The sequence below is a fragment of the Mustelus asterias genome, chromosome 1, assembly GCF_964213995.1.
Source record: "Mustelus asterias chromosome 1, sMusAst1.hap1.1, whole genome shotgun sequence".
Lineage (NCBI taxonomy): Eukaryota > Metazoa > Chordata > Chondrichthyes > Carcharhiniformes > Triakidae > Mustelus > Mustelus asterias.
The window spans coordinates 75,390,555-75,413,580 of NC_135801.1; the positions used below are offsets into that span (position 1 = coordinate 75,390,555).

Below are 23,026 nucleotides of genomic sequence, written 5' to 3' on the forward strand. Positions count from 1 at the left end.
TCCTGATGTTGAATTCCATTGTTCAGTATCATTATTGTCATTTGTTTTTAGGATTTTGCTGCCTATTTAACATTTTGTGGGATTGTCCTTCACAAAGCGAAAGTGTATGAAACTTCACTGCTTGAAAACAGACGCAACCAGGTATTGACCAAAATGATATTTGCAGAATCCAAGCAGTAACACCTTGGTTGGGAATTGGGGATGGGGGATTGGATTTCTGTGGGATTCCATTGCTCATCTCGCAAAACTATGGTGGAAGAGCCATGGGAATCCCCAAAAATTACATTCACACCAACTTTCCATGATATCTAATGCTCTGCCACCAAAAGGTACAGTGACTCCATGGTAACCCATGAAACGTTCCTCTGTGGGATTCTGACCAGATGTTGCTTTGCAGATTATTTTATCTTGCATCCGTCACGCCTGTTTACAGAACGTTACACTTTGCACAAAACACTGACAAGCCCCAGCTGAAGACACTCAATGAGAAAAGTGAAGCAGAAATTTGCTGACCTTCATGTAACCTGCTTCTCTCCAAGGACAGGAGGCACACATCAACTCATCTCATGAAACTGCCAAGTTCAACAACACTGATTTAATTTCCACCCACAGTTTGCAAGGTCCCAGATGTTCTGTTGCCCTCATGCATTCTGTTACCAACATGCATTTTCCGTAACTTGCAAAATGAAACATTTTTGAATTGAAAGGTACAGGAAAATGTCTGAGTAACAAGATATTGACACTGGGATGAAGTTCGTCTTGGTGGCGGTACAAGTAGGGTGTTAGTAAAGTTGTTAGATTAGAATAGCAGAGCTCAAAACAGATGGAGAGAATGTAGAATGAACTGTTTTAGTTTAGGGGTGTGGAGGGATATGGTCCAAGTGCAGATCAGTGGGACCAGGCAAAAAATGGTTCGGCACAGACAAGAAGGGCCAAAAGGCCTGTTTCTAAGCTGTAATTTTCTATGGTTCTATGGTTTTGTTCTCCAACATGGCCACTTCTCATCTTGATATCCAAGAGATTAAGGGCAAGAAAAGAGAAAAATATCAAGGCTAAAATTATAGGGAAAACAAGTGCTTAGGAAGAACCTTTCAGTAGCTCTGACAGGAGCGAGCTTATCCCATTTTCACTTCCCATCCACCTGATGGCTTCCTGAAAAGCATCTATCACTGGCCTACCTGTCACTTTCAGTCTTTGGATTCTCTGAAATTGCAAGGCAGCTTCTTATGGTACATATAGAACTCCAGATGCTATTCTGGGAGACAATTGAGTGGAGTGCGCCCGGTGCACACTCTGCCCAGTTTTGCTTGGTGGTACAGCCAAAGAGGAGACTAGAAAATTATGTTTAAAAATTACTTTTGCAGGATCCGAAGGAGCACCGGTGCTCTTCCAAACTTCACACGAATGACATGGCCTGCTGCTGCTCTGCACTCCCCTCCCCGATGATCAGCAATCCTACTCCTCCCCCCCTCCCCGATGATCAGCAGTCCTACTCCTCCCCCCCTCCCTGATGATCAGCAATCCTACTCCCCCTCCCCGATGATCAGCAATCCTGCTCCCTCCCCCCCCGATGATCAGCAAACCTACCCCCTCCCCCCCGATGATCAGCAATCCTACTCCTCCCCCCACCAATGATCAGCAAACCTACTCCCACCACCCCCCCCCCCCACCAATGATCAGCAATCCTATTCCTTCCTAACCCCCCATGATCAGCAATCCTACTCCCCCCTCCCCCCAACCCCACCCCGCCAATGATCAGCAAACCTACTCTCACCCCTTCCCTCCCGAACTATTTTTCTATCGGCTAATCCATTCTCTGGAACAGCAGCTGTAAATGAGCAATTTGCTCAGTTGGTTCCCCACAGCCCTCCACGATTATCCTGAAAATTGACAAGTCTTCAAGCTGGTAGCATTCAGTTTGAATCGATAGATTGAAAATTGGGCATGTTCTGCAGTGAGTGGGTGATTCACTCTGCCAGGGTGCTGTCCAGGCAGCAGAGTTCAAAATGACCTCATTACTTACATAAAAATTAATGTTAACATGGTTACAGATTGAAGGCACTAAGATCGAGAGCATGTTCCTTCTCAACATTATAGATTAGTGGATGATTAGCAAACACTCCTGATGGTTCACAATTAATAAATAAAGTAAATAAATTGTGAATCAGTTGCAGCTAAAGTAAAAGAGTAAGAATCAATCATAGAATTCCTTCAGTGCAGAAGGAGGCCATTCGTCCCATCGAGTCTGCACCGACCCTCCGACAGAGCATCCTACCCAGGCCCCATCCCCATAACTCCACCTATTTTTCCACCTAATCCCCCTAACCTATGCATCTTGGGAGACTAAGGGGCAATTTAGCATGACCAATTTATCTAACCTGCACGTCCTTGAACTGTGGGAGGAAACCCACGCAGACACGGGGAGAACATGCAGACTCCACACAGACACAGTGACCCAAGGCTGGAATTGAACCTGGGGCTGTGAGGCTAGCAGTGTTAATCACTGATTCAAATGTCTGTTCTCAATGTTGTAAATGCATTCTTGCAGGAAATCTCTGTCAACAGCAAATTAATTCGGCATCTTTTAATTTTCAATGTGTTTGCAATTTCACTAGAAATGCTAACCAGAAGAATTATTTTTGTCAATGCATTTACAAGTTAACTGAGCATAGCTGCCATATTCTTACTCCATATTGCAAACTTATAAAAATTACCTTTTGGGCGTTTCCTTTTCATCAGATGCATGAAGTATGGCTTGTTGAATTGTTGTCACTTTCATAACAGTGGAGAAATAACAACACGTAACTTACTTATTGTTAATGCTTTCTTTGGCAAGGTTCTACTTGATCTTGCAACTCTGATATTTGAGGAGCAGCATTCCTTGGAAGTAATTGTGAAGAAGATTGCAGCAACTATCCTTTCATTCATGCAGGCTCAGAGCTGCACCATCTTCATTGTGGATAACAATTCCTCTGTGAGTATTAGGATCTGGTTAATATATCAACCCAGGCCTGTCAGAGATATGGAGGTGGGAGGGTGGAGGCGGGCAAAATTCATCAGCTGCACTCGTAGATTCCCATGGGAATTTTGGCGGAAGTTCGCTAGGCTTGAGGAGCGGAATGGCCTGCTCCTGCTTCCTATGTTCTTTATGATCACAATATCTACCAGCATCCAGATACATTTTCGCTGCACAGTGGTTAGCACTGCTGCCTCACAGCGCCAGGAACCCGGGTTCAATTCTGGCCTCGGGTAACTGTGTGTTCGTTCTCCCCGTGTCTGCGTGGGTTTCCTCCGGGTGTTCTGGTTTCCCCCCACAGTCCAAAGGTGTGTGGGTTAGGTGGATTGACCATGCTAAAATATTGCCCCTTAGTGTCAAAGGGATTATCAGGGCAAATACGTGGGGTTACAGGGATTGGGCCTGGGTGGGATTGTTGTTGGTGCAGGTTAAATAGGCCGAATGGCCTCCTTCTGCACTGTAGGAACGCCATGATTCTATGATTGTTTGAAAATTGCGGCAAAGTCCGGTTTCCACAAAGGGCAGAATCTAGCTCTCTGATGCAGCAGGGTCAGATGGAGTTTGGACTCCATACACTGGACGTTTCTGCGCCCTAAGCCTCATGGGTATCTAACATTAGGCTGGGTGAGAGAGATAACACACACCTGAAGGACAAAAATGAGTTTAATTTTGAGGGGATTTGGGGGAACACGATGGGATCCTGGCTAAAAGCCTAATTTAACTTATGAAACCTCTAACAAAAAAATTATTTTCAGTGTTTCCATGAAGATGTTAGGGGGGTGTGTGTGCGTGTGTGTGCGCGTGTGTGTGTGCGTGTGCGCGGGTGTGTGCGTGCGCATGGCATGTGGCATGTGGAAGCTGGCATCATCCCACTCACACCTCCAATCCCCAAATCTGGCAGTGAAGTTGGATTTTCCAGTTCTGGATTGATGAGCGAAGTGCCCTAGAGGCACAGGTGCCTGCTGAATGGTGCATGTTCTCCTTATGTTTTGGCAGGAGAGCACCAGCAGGTGTGTTGCTGGTTTTGGTACTACGCAAAGCGCTGAGTCTGTAGAATACCGGCCAGACACTCCGTTATAGGAAGAAATTTTTCTCATTCACTTTGAAGTCAGTTACTATTTCACTGTTTCCTTATATATTTTACTTACTTTTCCAAACAGACTAATCTTCTAACTGTAAAGATTGCTTGACAAGGCAACAAACAACTTTTTGTTTTAGATATGTGCTCCCTAGAATTAGATGCAATAGCTTTGTATATTTTAAATGCAAGCAGTTAATAAAAAGCCCATTGAGGGACTGGGGTAATAAAGCCCCATGCAGTCTTTTCATTATTCATTTAATCTTCCGTTTAACGATTCCTAATGTGGCCTCCCCAAATCCCTGATTCAAGCTTTCTTCATTTATTTTCTATGAGTCTATTTTCAGTGTTGCTTACTTGAACTTCTTCAATGCCAATCTGATCAGCAAGAAAGAATATATAAAATAGTCAACAACTAAAGCTAAGTTTCAGAGCAATACAAAACAGAGGTTAACCTATCGGAGACTGTATCATAGTGATAATATCACTAGACTAGTATTCCAAAGGCCCAGGATTTTGCTCTGGGGACATGGGCTCAATCGCACCATAGCAGATGGTGGAATTTAAAATTCAAATTTAACAAGTTCTGGAATTGAAAACTAGTTTCAGTAATGGTGACCACGAAACTCTCATTGATTGTGGTAAAAACCCATCTGGTTCACGAATATCCTTTTGGGAAAGGAAATCTGGTGTCCCTACCTGATCCAGCCTACATGTGACTCCAGACCCACAGAAATGTGGTTGACTCTTAACTGCCTTCTGAAATGACCCAGCAAGCCACTTAGTTCAAGGGCAGTTAGGATGGGCAACAAATGCTGGCCTTGCCAATAACACCTGCATCCCATGAACAAATACATTTTTAAAAATCTTAAAACCAGACAGCAGCATAAAAGAAGTGATCTGCAGTGCTTTGACAATCCTAAGAGTGATATAACCACATTTTTTTCACTTCAAGAAAGAGAACAGGCATTTTGGAATAGGCTGGTCTGTGTGAGCGTGGACTTGACGAACAGAAGGCACATGTCGCAAGTCCTAGAATGATTCATTTTCTGTTTATTCCCTTTGTACACTTAGAAACCACCTTATTGTTACTCATCACCTTGCCTGAAAGTACTACAATGGAGATGGAAAACTTAGGGTGGGATTTTGCAGCCCTCCCTGCCAGCAGGATCTTCCAGTCCTGCCAAAGGTGACCCACCAGGGCAGATGTCCCAGCAGTGGGGCGGATGAACCTTGCAAAAGCCTGTAGACTTTGGTGGAAATGGATGATCCTGCCAGCAGCCAATGGCTCGCCGCATCCGCATGGGAAAACTTGCCGGGATGGAGTGCAATATGGGGTTGATGCGCGTTATCACACACGAGGCTTGAGATGCTCAAGGAAATAAAGGCTTTTATTTACTATTACAACGAAGCTACCATGTATAGTACACGATCCCAGACTGAGGGGTCCCAGACAGAGCAGTGACCTTTACACCTCTCCCAGGAGGCGGAGCCCGACTGGGATGTACCATAATAGCTATAATACAGGTGTAACAGCCCAACCCTAACCCCAACAGCCACAAGTAGAACAACCCATCCCTAACCCCAACAGCCACATATATACATACTCGTGGTACTGGCCAGACCCTGGCTCAGTACTATCTAGTGGGAACCAACGATGGTTCACCACAGGGGTGTGGCTGAAGATACTGGAGATACTGACCTTATTGTACTGTGGAACTCATCTTGCATTCTGATGTATTGTGACTCCATGCTCCAATGCGCTTTAGCATGATTAATGCATTTTCTGATGATTCACCTTGTCAAATGTGTGATGTGTACAATCTAATTAAAGTGTCCAACACCTTTAAAGAAAGCCAACTTTAATTAAGTAGAATAAAAATTGTTTTTGTTGTTCAGTAGCAGCGTAACTTAAGGGACTAAAATCTACTTCATGAATGTTTTAACGCAATTAATGAAAATTGTCATTCATGCGTCACGTAAAGTATTAGTTGTATTAGTAAAAATAATACCGTAGAACTAATGGGACAGAAAGTTGGTAAATCGCTTAGACCCATCCCACAGAGTTGAAGGAGGTCACTGTAGAGATAATGGATGCATTGGTGATCATCTTCAAAAATTCTATAGATTCTGGAATAATTCTTGCAGATTGGGAGAAAGCAAATGTAACGCACTATTTAAGAAATGAGGGAGAGATAAAACAGGAAATTACAGACCTGTTAGCCTGACATCAGGGATAGGTGAAATGCTAGAATCTATTATAAATGATGTAATAACAGGATATTTAGGGGACAATCTTACCAAAAAAATCCTAACTCCAAATGAGCATGAAAATGGGAGAAATGTGCGCCACTTTTTTTGGGCAACTTAAAAATCAAATCTTACCTGACTTTGTCAAAAAAACTCTAGCCAAATTTGGAATATGCCAGCAGGGGAGGTGGGTGGGGCCTAAATTGCCCAAAAGCCAGCTGATAGCAACAGAATGTGCAATTGTGCATGTGCAGATTTCTGTGTTTGGTGAGCACAGAAACATGTCACTGCCTCCCCCATCCATAGCCGGCCTCTGTGGCCTATCATCCTGTGGTGAACCATCGTTGGTTCACCACTGGGGTTGTTATTGTGTTACTGTTGGGCTAGGGTGTTGTTGTTATGGGGGTTGTACTATGTTGTTGGGATAGGGTGTTTACCTGTCCTAAGTGTTATCATGGCACACTCCAGTGGGGTCCCGCCTCCGGTGGCAGGGTATAAGACCCCCTGCTCCGGCAGGACCCCTTCAGTCTGAACGGGTGAATTTGTGTTAGTAGTTTCATTGTTAATGTATTAAAGCCTTCAGTTCTAAAGCCTTGTTTCCGGGTGCTCATTGAGGTGCATCAATTTAATACATTAACTGAGAATATGGAACAGATCCTAAAACCGGATCGTCTGACACTGGACCCACGTGCGGTCGGTGCAGCTAACACGTTCGAACATTGGTGGAAGTGCTTCGAGGACTACCTGGCAGCCTCGGTAGCTATCACTACAGACAGTGATAGACTCCAGGTCCTCCACGCAAGGGTAAGCGACACGATTTACCTAGCCATTCGTGCAGCTTCCACTTACCAGGGTGCCGTCGAGCTCCTAAAGAATAGGTACATTACGCCACCCAACGAGATTCACGCTCGTTATCTCCTCGCTACACGACGTCGGCAGTCGGGCGAGACCATAGAAGACTACGCCAATGAACTCCTGCAGCTTGCCAGGGGTTGTGACTGTAAGGATGTCTCCGCCGAGCAGTACATGCAAGACCTCGCCCGAGACGCGTTCGTAGCAGGGGTAGGGTCCTCGTACATCAGACTTAAATTATTAGAAAAGGGGAAACTCAACTTGACCCAGGCAATGGGGATGGCCGTGAGGTTGGAGGCGGCGTCGAAGAGCTTGGCGCTGTACCCCGAGGACCACGTGCAGTCAACGTGGTTGGAGCAAGCTCTGCTCCCTCCTCGCCCCGCGAACCCGCGCTCCCAGATCGATTCGACGACGGCGGCAGCTCCAGGTGGCCAGCGATGCTATTTTTGCGGTGGGGCCAAGCATCCACGGCAACAGTGTCCGGCAAGAACGGCAATCTGCAGCCAGTGCGGTAAAAAAGGCCACTACGGCAAAGTCTGCAGGTCCAAACCTAAAAACGGCAGTGCAGCTTGTAACCCTCCAGAACGGAGACCATCTCTTTCGGCGCTGCAGTGCCCACGAGGTCCGACCACATGCGATCTCAGGACGGCGCCATCGTGGCAGACAGAGGAGGAGGAAGACCACCAGGAGTCGCTGCGCTTGGAGCCCTCGGCCACATGCGATTCATGGGGGCGGCCATCATGGTCCACGACGACTAGGAGCGACCAGCAGGGGTCCTCAGCATCCACATCGGCAGCATGCAGCAGCGACCAGCAGGGGTCCTCAGCATCCACATCGGCAGCATGCAGTGACGCCCAGGGGCCAACGGTGGCGTCGATCTCTCTGGATCAGACCAGGCATTTCAGACTGGAACATTCCATGATGGAGGTAAAGGTTAGTGGCAGAACTGTGAATTGTCTGTTTGACAGTGGGAGCACCGAAAGTTTCGTACACCCTGAAACTGCTAAAAGGTGTGGACTCCGGGTTCTCCCTGCCAAACAGACAATTTCCATGGCATCACAGTCCCGGTCTGTACCGATCCAAGGACGATGTATGGTAACTCTTGAGGTACAGGGCACAGTTTACGAGCAATACAGGCTCCTTGTGCTACCTCACCTTTGCGCGCCAATTCTCCTCGGACTAAACTTTATGGTCCACATGAAGAGTGTGATCCTACAGTACGGTGGGCCACTCCCTTCACTGGCAGTAGGGAACCAGCCGCAGCCTCCAAATTGCCCAAAGCGCCCCGCGTGCAATCTATCCACCCTGAAGATCACGACACCATCCCTTTTTAAAAATCTGGTACCTGGCTGCAAGCCCATCGCTACTAAAAGTAGGCGTTACAGCGCTGAGGACCGGATCTTTATTAGATCTGAGGTTCAGCGGCTCCTCAAGGAAGGGATCATACAGGCCAGTGCTAGTCCGTGGAGAGCGCAGGTCGTGGTAGTCAAAAGCGGGAACAAACCTCGGATGGTCATCGACTATAGTCAGACCATTAATAGATACACGCAGCTGGATGCGTATCCTCTCCCGCGCATTTCTGATATGGTCAATCAGATTGCGCAGTACCGAGTGTTTTCTACCATAGACCTTAAGTCCGCCCACCATCAACTCCCCATCCGCCCAGAGGACCGACAATATACGGCTTTTGAGGCGGATGGTCGTCTATACCAATTCCTCAGGGTTCCATTTGGTGTCACCAATGGGGTCTCGGTCTTCCAGCGTGCTATGGACCGAATGGTGGACCAGAACGGGTTGCGGGCTACCTTCCCGTACCTGGATAACGTCACCATCTGCGGCCATGACCAGCAGGACCACGACACGAATCTCCAACACTTTCTACGCACTGCATCTCGCCTGAATCTGACCTATAACAGGGAGAAGTGCGTATTCCGTACGCATAGGTTAGCCATCCTCGGATACGTGGTGGAAAACGGGGTCATTGGCCCTGATCCAGACCGTATGCGCCCACTCACTGAACTTCCCTTGCCCGCTAGCACGAAAGCACTGAGGAGATGCCTCGGGTTCTTTTCGTATTATGCACAGTGGGTCCCCAACTACGCGGACAAAGCTCGTCCGCTCATTAAGTCCACGACCTTCCCACTTACGCCGGAGGCCCAATTGGCCTTCAAGGTTTTGAAAAGCGACATCTCGAAAGCCACGATGCATGCGGTGGATGAATCCATCCCTTTCCAGGTGGAGAGTGATGCATAATATCGTAATTATAGGTGGAGAGCTCAATTCTCCACCGCAAGATCTTATCGTTCTTGATCTTGCCCCTCTGCGTGTTACTGAACATAAACGCCACGGATCGTTGATCCGTGATCAGGGTGAACCGCTTACCTGCCAGGTAATGGCGCCAGTGTCTGACTGCCTCCACAATGGCCTGAGCCTCCTTTTCCACCGCTGAGTGCCGAATCTCTGGGCCTTGAAGGGTGCGGGAAAAATACGCGACGGGCCTGCCTGCCTGGTTTAGTGTGGCGGCTAGGGCGAAGTCCGATGCATCACTCTCCACCTGGAAAGGGATGGATTCATCCACCGCGTGCATCGTGGCTTTCGAGATGTCGCTTTTCAAAACCTTGAAGGCCAATTGGGCCTCCGGCGTAAGTGGGAAGGTCGTGGACTTAATGAGCGGACGAGCTTTGTCCGCGTAGTTGGGGACCCACTGTGCATAATACGAAAAGAACCCGAGGCATCTCCTCAGTGCTTTCGTGCTAGCGGGCAAGGGAAGCTCAATGAGCCCTCGGATGCCCTCTCGCGCGGAACATGCGCCATCATGCAGGAGGACCGCTTGAAGGCTCTCCACAATGATCTGTGTCATCCTGGAGTCACCAGACTCTATCACTTCATAAAAGCCCGCAACCTACCCTACTCGGTGGAGGAGGTCAGGTCAGTTACTAGAAGTTGTCGGATTTGCGCAGAATGCAAACCACACTTTTATCGACCAGACCGGGCACATTTGGTCAAGGCCACTCGCCCTTTTGAGAGGCTGAGTGTAGATTTTAAGGGCCCCCTTCCCTCAACGGATCGGAATGTCTATTTTCTTAACATAATCGACGAATTTTCCCGGTTTCCGTTTGTTTTCCCCTGTGCGGACACGTCGACTGCCACCGTCATCAAGGCATTCAGTGAGCTTTTTACCCTGTTCGGGTACCCCTGCTATATTCATAGCGACAGGGGCTCGTCGTTCATGAGCAACGACTTGAGGCAATTCCTGCTCTCATTCGGAATTGCCTCTAGTAGAACCACGAGCTACAACCCTAGGGGTAACGGACAGGTGGAAAGGGAGAATGCTACAGTCTGGAAGGCTGTCCTACTGGCACTGAAATCCAAGGGCCTTCCAGTCTCCCGGTGGCAGGAGGTCCTTCCAACTGCGCTCCATTCTATCCGCTCCCTCCTGTGTACGGCAACCAATGCTACTCCCCACGAGAGGATGTTCTCATTCCCTCGGAAGTCGTCCTCGGGGACCTCATTGCCAGCCTGGTTGACGTACCCAGGACCCGTCCTTCTGCGGCGCCATGTGAGGGCTCGCAAGTCCGACCCCTTGGTCGAACCGGTCCAACTCCTCCACGCCAACCCTCAGTATGCCTATGTGGCATATCCTGACGGGCGAGAGGACACTGTCTCCATTAGAGACCTGGCGCCCGCAGGGGACGTAGCAACTCCTGTCGCTCCTATTCCCCCAGTCACAGATCCACTACTCCTCATTACTTCCCCAGACGTGGCGCGGTCAGCACCGGGACCAGTGCATAACACTTTTACTCCCATGTACAGCTTGCCTGAGACTCGGAGATCGGCGCCACCATCATCACCACCACCACCACCACCAAACGTTCCAGGATCCCCTACACCATCGCCTCATCAGGGCCGGCCGGCCCGGGAGTCTTTGAGGGGACAGCCAGATGTTGCTTTGAGAGAGCCACCGCAAGCACCTGCTCCGGTTTCGCAACCGGTGTTGAGAAGATCGCAGCGTCGGTGTGGTCCTCCAGACCGTCTGGACTTGTGAATCCTGTTATTTTTTTTGTCATTGTCTGTTTTCATCCACCCCGCCACCTTTGGTTCCTAAAGGAGGGGTGAATGTGGTGAACCATCGTTGGTTCACCACTGGGGTTGTTATTGTGTTACTGTTGGGCTAGGGTGTTGTTGTTATGGGGGTTGTACTATGTTGTTGGGATAGGGTGTTTACCTGTCCTAAGTGTTATCATGGCACACTCCAGTGGGGTCCCGCCTCCGGTGGCAGGGTATAAGACCCCCTGCTCCGGCAGGACCCCTTCAGTCTGAACGGGTGAATTTGTGTTAGTAGTTTCATTGTTAATGTATTAAAGCCTTCAGTTCTAAAGCCTTGTTTCCGGGTGCTCATTGAGGTGCATCACATCCTGCCCCTGCTACCACGGGGCTCTGCAGCTGAAACCACTGCCCCCCAGCCTGGACCGATCGCCACCCCCCTAGCCATCCGGACCGATTGCTGATGGGATGAGAGGGTAAGACCGCCCCCTTAGAAAATAATGTTAAATTGGGCAGAGTCTACATGAACCTAAGAAAGGAAAATGTTGACAAACCTGTTGGAGTTTTCTTTGAGCATGTAACTAATAGAATAGATAAGGGGGAACCAGTGGATGTTGTGTATTTGGATTTTCTGAAAGCTTTTGATAAGGTCCCATCCAAGAGGTTAGTAAACAAAATTAGAGTGGATTGACATAGATTGAGAACAGGTTAATGGACGGAAAACAGGTAGGAATGAATGTGTCATTTTCAGGCTGTTACTTGCATGATACCCCAAAGATCAGTGCTTGGGCCACACCTAGTCAACATCTGAATCAATTATTTTGATGTGGGATGAAATATAATATTTCCAACTTTGCCAAAACTAGGGAGGGCAATTCTCCCATCCCGCTGTGCTCATTTGAAGAATTCAAAGCATATCTCTGTGAAAAATTCTCCCTCATGTATTATGAATGAAGGGAATTGTTCAACCAAACGTTTTGACGTTTTTTTCTAAGGATGGTTTTTGAACAGTCTCCTTCCCTCAGAGTTTCAAACAGGAATGAAAGGAGAGTGAGTCTATCTTCAGTGGTTAGATCTCGGTTAAATCTTTAAAAGGTGTTTGGCTTCACATCCCTATAATGCTTGCTTATTTTACACAATGATCTCTTCACTGCATTGAAAATAAGTTCTCTAATTTCATTGCACTTTCAGGATTCATTTTCCAGTGTTTTCCACATGAATTCAGCAGAGTTGGAAGATCCAGCAGAATTCCAGAGAAGGTAAAATACTATCTCATTAATCATCTGTCTATGAAACTGAATTAGAAATGATGATATTGGCTTTAACAATAATTAGCCACATAAACTTTATCCCAGCAACGAAGCTGCAGTTAAAGCTCAAGTCAAATTGATTTTATTCAGAAAAGGCCCCAGAGGAATTCATGAAAGGAAACAATAAGAAGATTTTGCTATTGTACCAGATGATTCCCGGTGTCCTCAACAGGTTACGTGACATGATTTGAAACAAGCAGAGAAATGATCAGTGACCGTCAAACTATATTATTATCTCTGTATTAGTTTTTATATATTTTTTAAACAATGTTTTGTAGCAGTCACCAACTTCTTTAGGATATTCAAAAACTAGTGGTTATCATTTTAGAAAATAAGAAATGGAGAATCAAAAAAGCAATTCAGGTATAACTATTTCCTCCCAAGTCTCTAGAGGAGTGGATTTATGTCACTGCAACCTTTTAAAATCTATGCTATAAAATTAATTATTAGTAAGAATCATTGAGACAAATTGTTTCGGGAGACTATGAAGCCACGCTTGCAGTGAAGTAGTGATGGTGTGAGTTGACATTGACACAATGTGTTTTTCTGGGAAATTTCCTGATTCTGATCGAGTCCACATAGGAACAAGATGAGGGCAAGAAAATGGCTGCAAAGTCATGTGACCACAAGTAATGACTGCATTTCCACCCTCCCTATTTTTGCAAGAGCGGGGGAGGAGCAGGCTGTGTAATAGGCCCACTGCTGTTGAGAAGCTTTCTAAATGCCTTGTGGGTTCATTACGTGCCCTTCCAAAGCAGTTCTTTTTAATTTCCAGGGATGCAGCCATAACTTAGCAGCTGTCTGGCTTCAGACCTTTTTTTTAAAAAATAAAAACTTTATGGAAGAAATTCATGCATGTACTGCCAGCACTACTCAGACAATACTGATTCCCCAGGGGTAAGCAATGCCATGGGCCTTTACTTACAGAGCTCGCTCAGCATTCTTTAGAACGTGAGGGAGAAAAGGTTCCTCATAATTGTGTCGGATGTTGGGGGGAGAGGGAGGAGTTGGTTGGGGAGCCAGATGTTCAGTGGATGTGATCAGTGGTGTGTGATTAGTGGGGGAGGGGGGGGGTCAGGTGGTCAGTAGGGTTGGGGGCTGGAGTTGGTCAGTGGGGAGATGGTTGTTGGAGGGAGGTGGGTAAGCAATGAAGGGGTCAGTTGGTCAGGGGGTGGTGCTCAGTCGGGGCATTGGGATAGTTGCCAGGTGTTGGGGTTAGTCAGGGGGATCCAGGGGATAGTGGGGGATTGGAAAGTAGTCAGGGGATGAATTCCATGGGGGGCATTGGGTGGATAGTTGGGCTTTGGGGAGGGTTGTTAAGGAGGTATAGTCAAGGGGGGGAAGGTAGTCAGTGGTTCTGTGGGGGTGGTCAGGAGCATAGGCAAAGTGTTTGGAGGGTTGGTCGGGGGTTGGGAACTGTAGTCGAGGGGGTGAGGAGTGTAGATGAAGGTGTGGAGGAGTAGCTGTGAGAGGAGGGTAGCTGGGGCTTCCTTGGGATTTGGGAGCATAGTCAAGGCCAGAATCTTACCACCTTTCATGCTGGCAGGATTTTCCCAACCCACCGCAGTGAATGGAGATTTGCCTGGCCGCCAAATTCTCCGATCTTGCTGCAGAGGGAGAGTGGCATGAACGGGCGGTAAGATCGCACCCAAAGTGTTTGGAGGGGGGGCTGTTAGGGATGGTAGTCGAGGGGATGTGGAATCTAGTTGAGGGGTCCCATGGGGAAGCTGTGGAGTGTCAATACTACAGTTAGCCAGGAATTAGAAATGGTGTAATTCTTCTGTTCCTGTAAGAGAGTTGGAATCATATGAAACTTGCAATTTAAATGGAGTATCTGACCATTCCCTGTGCAGGAAAATTGCCCAATGAAAGTTTGACCTTTCCAGGCAATTACCACACAATCCTTATGTGGGGACTTCCAGTGAGAGGGTGTGTGGGACTCTTCCCCTGTACCCTTCTATTGGAGAATAGAAATTAATTAACTAATTAGGTTTCAAGTTTAGAAATATCATTCAGTGCCTATCTGTAGTTATATTGTGGAATTTGATCAGTTATGCTATAAATATAATGCAATATTGGTATCTCCCCAGCAGCAGTTTAAACTACTTAGAGAGTAACAAAGAACTTAAAATGTGCATATGCAGAGTTAAGCACTCAACGGCATGGCAGCATAGTGGTTAGCACTGCTGCCTCACAGCGCCAGGGACCCGGGTTTGATTCCTGGCTTGGGTCACTGTTTGTGCGGAGTCTGCACGTTCTCCCTGTGTCTGCGTGGGTTTCATCTGGGTGCTCCGGTTTCCTCCCACAGTCCGAAAGACGTGCTGGTTAGATGCATTGGCCATGCTAAATTCTCCCTCAGTGTACCCAAACAGGTGCCGGAGTGTGGCGACCAGGGGATTTTCACAGTAACTTCATTGCAGTGTTAATGTAAGCCTACTTGTGACTAATAAATAAACTTTAAACTTTCTATCTCACTGCACTCATCCAAGCTGCATATTACTGTGCTACCTGCAAGGCATGCAGTTTCCTTCATTAATAAGGGGGATGGAATACAAAAGTAAGAAAGTCTTGCTGCAACTGTACAGGGTGTTGGTGAGATTGCAACTAGCGTATTGCATTCAGCTTTGGCCTCCTTACTTAAGGAGGAATACACTTGTGTTGGAACAGTTTAGATTCACTATGTTGATTCCTGGGATGAAGGGGGTTGGCTTGTGAGGAATGGTTGAGCAGCCTAGGAGTTTAGAAAGATGAGAGGTGATCTCACTGAAATATATAAGGTTTTGAAGGGACTTGTGACATGATGCTTAGTGGGTGTTTCCCCTTGTGGGGGAATCAAGAACCATGGTATCCTTTTCCAGAAAAGGGGACTTCCATTTACAATGGAGTTGAGGAGGACTTTATCCATCATGTTTCTTTAATAATTTTAGTTTTTATGTGTTTGACTGATTTAGATCTTCCACCTATGTGTGACCTAATCTTTATTTCATTTCCTATATAGGGGTTAAATGTAAGACATATTTCTGTTTTTTATTTACTGTCAGTGAGGCTTCTTCAATCTAGAGTGTTAAATATTTTCCTCGCTGGTTGCTCTGCTCACAGTAGAATGTGCCAAATTTAAGCTGATATCAGAAGTCTGGAAATCAGCACTGCCAAGCTCACTAAAAGCTTGTGGACAATTATACATGGTGGACAAAGCCATTCCATTGCCACCCACAGCAAAGTTAGTGCCAGCATAATTCAAATCTTACATCTACTTGCACATACTATCATTTTTTAAAAAATTATAAATTCCTGTGAACATTTTTTTTGTACTGGAAGATTTCCTATATAAAATTGTTAAGCTGTTTTTTGTTAATTGAAGTCTGTTTTTAATTACTTCATGAATGATTGAGAAACTGAGGGCTCCATTGTGCACAAGAAACAATGATTGTCCACAGGTGTCACATCTCCTTTCTCACTGAATAAGATCATCACACAAATTACAGTAACATGTCGATGAACAGGGTGCCCTGCAGAAACTGGGACTACACAGAACAAGGTGACAATGGATTCATCCTCTTCCGAGAAGAGGTGCCGCAGTGCCCTCACCGACAAGAGGGTGTAACTACAATATTCCCTGTTACTGAAGCAGTTTCCATTGTAAATTTTTTAAAAAAGTTTATTTATTAGTGTCATAAGTAGGCTTACATTAACACTGCAATGAAGTTACTGTGAAAATCCCCTAGTTGCCACACTCTGGCACCTGTTTGGGTACATCGAGAGAGAATTTAGCATGGCCAATGCACCTAACCAGCAGATCTTTTGGACTGTCGGAGGAAACTGCAGCACCCGGAGACGACTCACGCAGACATGGGGAGAATGTGTAGACTCCACACAGACAGTGACCCAAGCTAGAAGTTGAACCCCGGTCCCTGGCGCTGTGAGGCAGCAGTGCTAACCACTGTGCCATCGTGCCGCCCTATGTGGACATACGACTTTATAGTGGCATGAGAATAAAAACAGAATAAATTACATCATTGCATTTTGTCCAAAGATGCCCTCCATTTAACCTCACTTAGCATATTTATTCTTTCTTGGGATATGGGCAATCTTTGCAGGACAATGTTTACTGCACTTTCCAAGTTAACCTGAGAGGTTAGTGGTTGGTCATCTCTTCATAGCCGTATACTCCCATAGCAATATTAGGTATGTAGTTCCAGAATACTGAATCAACAATAATGTAGGAATTACGTTATGCGTCTAATTCAAGATGGTTGGTGACTTGGAGAACAAGTTGGAGGTGTTGGTGTTCCCATGACATTGCTGCTCAGTTCCCTTTGGTCATAAAGGTCAATGGGGAAGAAAGTGCTGTCAACTGCAATTGCTTTTGACTCTCCATGCTCCCCACCATGGAAAATCAAGGTCAAAATCAAAATAGTTACTTACGATCACAAGGCATAATTTATTATTTGGGTTCATTATTTCATCTGCAATCTACCTTTAAGATCATTGAGAAAAGACTGGAACGTTGGGAGATTCTTTCAGTAAAACAAAAAAGGATATGTTCAGCTTCCTGTAAAAAAAAGTGTTTCAACCTTACAATGTGCCATCATTCCAGTTCTCGAAAAGCAAGTGGCTGCTGTCCATGGTGACACAGAGAGGTGATTTTGACCATACAACAGTGTAAAATAGGCAATACCAGATTAGCTGCCCATCTGGAGGGAGCTTTTTGATAGGGGATTGGCACTCAGTTGTTTTGACAACATAATATGCTTTTACAAATTGCTGTCCAATTTATAATACCTTTTCTTGCCTGAGTATAACTCCGTTGTGATGACAAGACTGTTATAATTCAGGTCCGAAACTCCAAAGTGTTTTATGAAGGGGCGGCACGGTAGTACAGTGGTTAGCACTGCTGCCTCACAGCGCCAGGGATCCGAGTTCGATTCCCGGCTTGGATCACTGACTGTGCGGAGTCTGCATGTTCTCCCCCTGTCTGCATGTGTTTCCTTCGGGTGCTCCGGTTTCCTCCCAGAGTCCAAAGATGTGTAGGTTAGGTGGATTGGCCGTGCTAATGCCCCTTAGTGTCAGGGGGACTAACTAGGGTAAATGCACAGGGTTGTGGGGATGGGGCCTGGGTGGGATTGTGGTCAGTGTGGACTCAATAGGCTGGGTGGCCTCCTCCTGCACTGTAGGGTTCTATGATTCTATAAGTCTGCCTAGATCATAGGTTTTGCACTTTGTTTCACTTCAGATATGATTCAAATGACGCACTAAGGAATTTTTTTATCAAACAAACATTATTTAAGTATACAGTTAACATGTATAGAAAGAAAATTAGCAATAACTTTTACCAATTACAAACAAAAACAAAACAACCTGATACTGTATGACCCTTAACAAATGTATCTAAAATGTTCTAATCAAACAAAACATCCCTATACAATACCCTTTCCACAGGTTCAGCACAGAAAGTACAAATGCACATGTGATGCTGAAACGTTGTCCTTTGGGTGGAGAATTGAAACCCTGACTTCTCAGCCTTGTGACTTCTAGCAGCCCTTTGGATACAAGAAGAACAGTTTGAAGTCAGAACAGCTTCCCAGAACACAGGGAGAGAGAGAGAGAAATATTGCTTTCAGTCTGATGTCCACTCCCTTCTAAACTAAACTGCAGCCAGCAGCCAAACAGAAAAATGAAACCTTAAATTCACTAGGAAGAAAAAAACTGTCCAAAACACATGACCTGCCAACCAGTCTTCCTTCTAACAATGCAGGGTCATAAAACTAATCCCAGAAAGTACCTGAGGCCCATAGTAAAAATAAACAAAATCCCATTTAAGCCACTGAAGGAGCAATAAAAGAACTTCTAAAGACAATTCAGCAACAATGAAATAAGCTGAGGCTGTGAAAGCTGCAGAGAACATGATTAAAGAAAACATTTCTTAAAGGTACACTAGCGTCACAAGGCCCCTTTACAAAGTATTTAAAATTGTTTGCAAGTGCAATGTTAAAATAAATCAAGTTGGTTTTTGATTTACCAAATGGATGTAAAATTCATAAACTGATCACTTGAAAGGTACAGGTGCAGGTTATGATTTAATTAGACCAACAAAACATTTGGAAGGAAGCAGAGAAGAAAAGATATTTAACCTTTTATAGCAAAGCCAATATTAACTACCTCTAAGTGGGTGGCATTGCGGCACAGTGATTAATACTGCTGGCTCATAGCACCAGGGACCCAGGTTCGATTTCAGTCTTAGGTGGTTGTCTGTGTGGAGTTTGCACATTCTCCCTGTTTCTGTGTGGGTTTCCTCTGGGTGCTCTGGTTTTCTCCCACAGTCCAGAAATGTGCAGGTTAGGTGGATTGGCCATGCTAAATTACCCCTTAGTGTCCTAAAATGTGTAGGTTAGAATAATTAGCCATGGTAGATGTGTGGGATTATGGGGATAGGATAGGGCCTGGTTGAAATGCTCTGTCAGAAAGTTGGTGCAGACTTGATGGGCTGAATGGCCTTCTTCTGCATTGTAGAGATTCAGTGAAATGGTGGATAGCAGTCTTGATAATGACTGTTAATATATATTTGTTTGATTTTTACAGGAGTTATAATATAAATAAAATCAACTATATGTTTGCAAAATATGCAAAAAACACCATGGAAACACTGAATATTGCAGATATTAACAAGGACTCACGTTTTATGTGGACAGTAAGTGAACTTTATAAACCTCAATAAATTTAAACTGATTAGCCCAAGGATTTAATCATTTAGTGACATTTGGATATTCCCGGTAGCTTTTAACCCTATTTTTATTTGCTTGATAGAATGAAAATGCAGAAAATACAAACAAACAAATAAAAAGCTTGCTCTGCACCCCAATTAAAAATGGAAAGAAGAATAAAGTGATAGGTACTGGAGCTTCTCTGAACATTTTAATGTACATTTGTGTTGGTTGTATGTGTGGGGTTTGTCTGCATGTCTGCACATCTCATTCATCCAATGAACAATGCTTCTAAATGATTCACTTCATTCGTTAAAAATCACATCGTATTGCAATGGAAAAATATGCATTTCATTGGCTTTCTGTTGTCTGATGTGTTAATTTCACAAGGGTGCATCAATTATTGAAATTTCACAAACCGTTGATACAAGAGTTCAGGTTTAAGCCCAATCTTGGAATGGCATGAGTGAATAAACCATTCAGATTCTTAATGAAGCTTTCTAACTCAGAGAAATGTCTCTGCTCAAAGGAGGTTCTTCCAAGCTGTGCATTGAAATACACAGTAAGAAGTTTAACAACACCAGGTTAAAGTTCAACAGGTTTATTTGGTAGCAAAAGCCACTAGCCTTCAGAGCCTTAAGCTCCTTCTTCAGATGAGTGGGAATTCTGTTCACAAACAGGGTATATAAAGACACAAACTCAATTTACAGAATAATGGTTGGAATGCAAATACTTACAGCTAATCAAGTCTTAAAGGTACAAACAATGTGAGTGGATAGAGCATTAAGACAGATTAGTGTGTCTTTATATTTGTTTGTGTCTTTGTGTCTTTATATGCCCTGTTTGTGAACAGAATTCCCACTCACCTGACAAAGGAGCAGCGCTCCGAAAGCTTGTGGCTTTTGCTACCAAATAAACCTGTTGGACTTTAACCTGGTGTTGTTAAACTTCTTACTGTGTTTACCCCAGTCCAACGCCGGCATCTCCACATCATTGAAATACAAACAGGAAGTGCTGGAAATACTCAGGTCTGGCAGCATCGGGGCGGCACAGTGGCACAGTGGTTAGCACTGCTGCCTCACAGCGCCAGGGACCCGTGTTCGATTCCCGGCTTGGGTCACTGTCTGTTTGGAGTTTGCACGTTCTCCCTGTGTTTGCGTGGGTTTCCTCCAGGTGCTCCGGTTTCCTCCCACAGGCCAAAGATGTGCAGGTTAGGTGGATTAGCCATGTTAAATTGCCCCTTAGTGTCAGGAGGACCAGCTAGGGTAAATGCGTGGGGGTGGGCCCTAGGTGCGATTGTGGTTGGTGCAGACTCGATGGGCTGACTGGCCTCCTTCTGCATTGTAGGATTCCATGATCTGTGCAGAGAGAAATAGAGTTAACCAGGTGGAATTTTGTCAGTGGCCCGCTGTTCCCAACGGCGGAACTGGAACGGTACTCCACTTCCACTCTCTTGTGTTTCCCATTTCCCACACAATTTCAATGAAAATTTAAACAGGGGCGTGTACGGGAAAGGCATGTGATTCAGCTGTGAGGATGCTATTGAGCAGTGAAATCAGCTGACAATGCTGTAGCTGCAGGCGAACTACATAAGAACCTCTGGACAAATGGGGGGCTCCAAATCACAGTCACAGCTTTCCTGCCCAACTCCATTGCCATTAACGTAAGACCTATTGAATGAACAATGTGTGTTTTTTAAAATTTAATTCTCATTTGTAAATACAGTGCAGCCCCGTTGTAACGCGATGGTTGGGGTCCATAAAATGTTATCGCGAATGTTATCGGGGTCGCGCTAAATCACTAAACCGGAAAGAACAAAAAAAAGGGTCCAATGATTCATCGCGTCATATCCGATTTTGCGCTAAACCGGGGCGCGTAAAATCGGGGTTCCACTGTAATTCATATTACATTGGTTTCACTTCATTCATGTGTACATCATTATTACTTACTGAGACTATCTTCGTCAAAGAGCTAATTGCACTGGTATGTCTCATGGGTGGCACACAGTTATTACGGGGGTTAGGGACATTTCCTTCCTTTTTTTATTCATTTAAGGATGCAGATGTTGCTGGCTGGGTAAGCATTTATTGCCCATCCCTAATTGCTCTTGAACTGAGTGTCTTACTGGGGGCACATTCCAGAGGGTATTTAAGAGTCAACTACATTGCTGGAGTCACAGGTAGGCCAGACCAGGTCGGGGTGGCAGATTTCCTTCCTTAAAGGACATTAATGAACAGGGTGGGATTTTATGCCAATCAGCAATGGTTTCATAGTCACCATTAGATTTTTTAATTCCAAATATTTATTGAATTCAAATTCTGGTAGCTGCCATGGTGGGACTCAAACCTGGATCCCCCGAGCATTGCCCTGGGTCCTTGGATTATTAATCCATTGGCGATACCCCTATACCAGGAAGATAAAATAATGGTCTGAATTTTCAGGATGCCTGTCACCCTGAGAGTCGATGGGGAATGCAGCTCGCTAACTCTGAGCTGCCACTTCACAATCAATTGAGCTCGGATTGACAGCAGGCGGGATTTCTGTCCGCACTTGGAAAGTTCCACCTTGAAGAACTGTCGGCCAATCAGATTGGGCAAGAGTTCTTCAGTCCCTCCAGGCACGGTGTTACAGTTGCTGGAAGAACTACTGCAGCGCCATGCCTGAGATTATGTCCCTACACTGCACTTTGTTAAATACCACGGATCCTGGAGAGGCAAGGGTAGAGGACGCCCTGGGGAGGCAGGAGAGGGAAAATCTCTGTGGGATAATTAAAATATTGTAGGTGAACTAAAAGCCATGTAAAAAGTCAGCCAAACAAAACTATAGGAACATAGGAATTAGGAGCAGGAGTAGGCAAATTCAATCCTTCGAGCCTGCTCCGCCATTCAATCAGATCATGGCTGATCTTTCCATGGACTCAAATCCACCTCCCATAGGTATGCATTGCAGATTTCCTTCCTTCAAGGACATGAGTGAACCCAACAGTCGGCAATGGTTTCATGGTCATCATTAGACTTTTAATTCCAGATTTTTATTGAATTCAATTTTCACCATCTGCTGTGGTGGGATTCGAACCCGAGTCCCCAGAGCATTACCCTGGCTCTCTGGATTACTAGTTCAGTTTACTATGGATTACCATGGCACCATCTCCTCCCTCTGACGACTGCTGCTGAATATTTCCTGCATTTGCTGTTTTACATTTCAGATTTCTAGCATCTGCAGCATTTTGCTTTTTTTTAATCTATATACAGGCTTTGAATTAGGAATTATTGAAGAAATAAATTTAACACCTACTTCTTTAAATTTAGACAGCCATTCCTCTTTTTGAATTGCATAAACTGTACATTCTAGGAAGAATTAATTGGTTTAATTGAAAAATAACAGAAATCTATGGAGGAGATAATGCATGTTGTTGATGAGCCTAACGCGTCACTCTGGCCAAGATACAGGGTGGGATTCTCCGGCCGGACTCGCCCCAAAACCGGAGAATCCCGTCCAAGATCAATGGGCCTTTTCATGGTCCTCCCCTCACCCGCTGTGATTCCCTTGGCAGTCAGGACGGGAGAATTCCCCCTATGGAGCTCCTATAAAGAGCACTTCATATTTTCAAGAGGAAGTAATAATTTTTCTGAATAGAATGTATCTTTTGAATAATTTGATGGATGGATGTCACATATTTCTGCGAAGCTACCATTGCCTTGAGAATCTGCAGCATGAACAAGTGCATAAACAATTCAGTAACCAGATAAATAGGAATGTAACTATCATATAGAAA

At 45.3% G+C, this 23,026-nt stretch overlaps 1 protein-coding gene across 2 annotated transcripts in view; it reads left to right on the plus strand.

The window, feature by feature from the left end:
• Positions 1-23,026, plus strand: part of pde5ab (phosphodiesterase 5A, cGMP-specific, b) — a 115,175-nt gene that overhangs the window by 40,102 nt on the left and 52,047 nt on the right. For both annotated transcript variants that reach the window (XM_078213824.1, XM_078213825.1), the window contains exons 5-9: positions 52-141; positions 2,837-2,974; positions 12,432-12,499; positions 19,130-19,238; positions 19,355-19,439. In XM_078213824.1, coding sequence (XP_078069950.1) covers positions 52-141; positions 2,837-2,974; positions 12,432-12,499; positions 19,130-19,238; positions 19,355-19,439 — 490 coding nt within the window. The remainder of the gene's footprint in view (positions 1-51; positions 142-2,836; positions 2,975-12,431; positions 12,500-19,129; positions 19,239-19,354; positions 19,440-23,026) is intronic.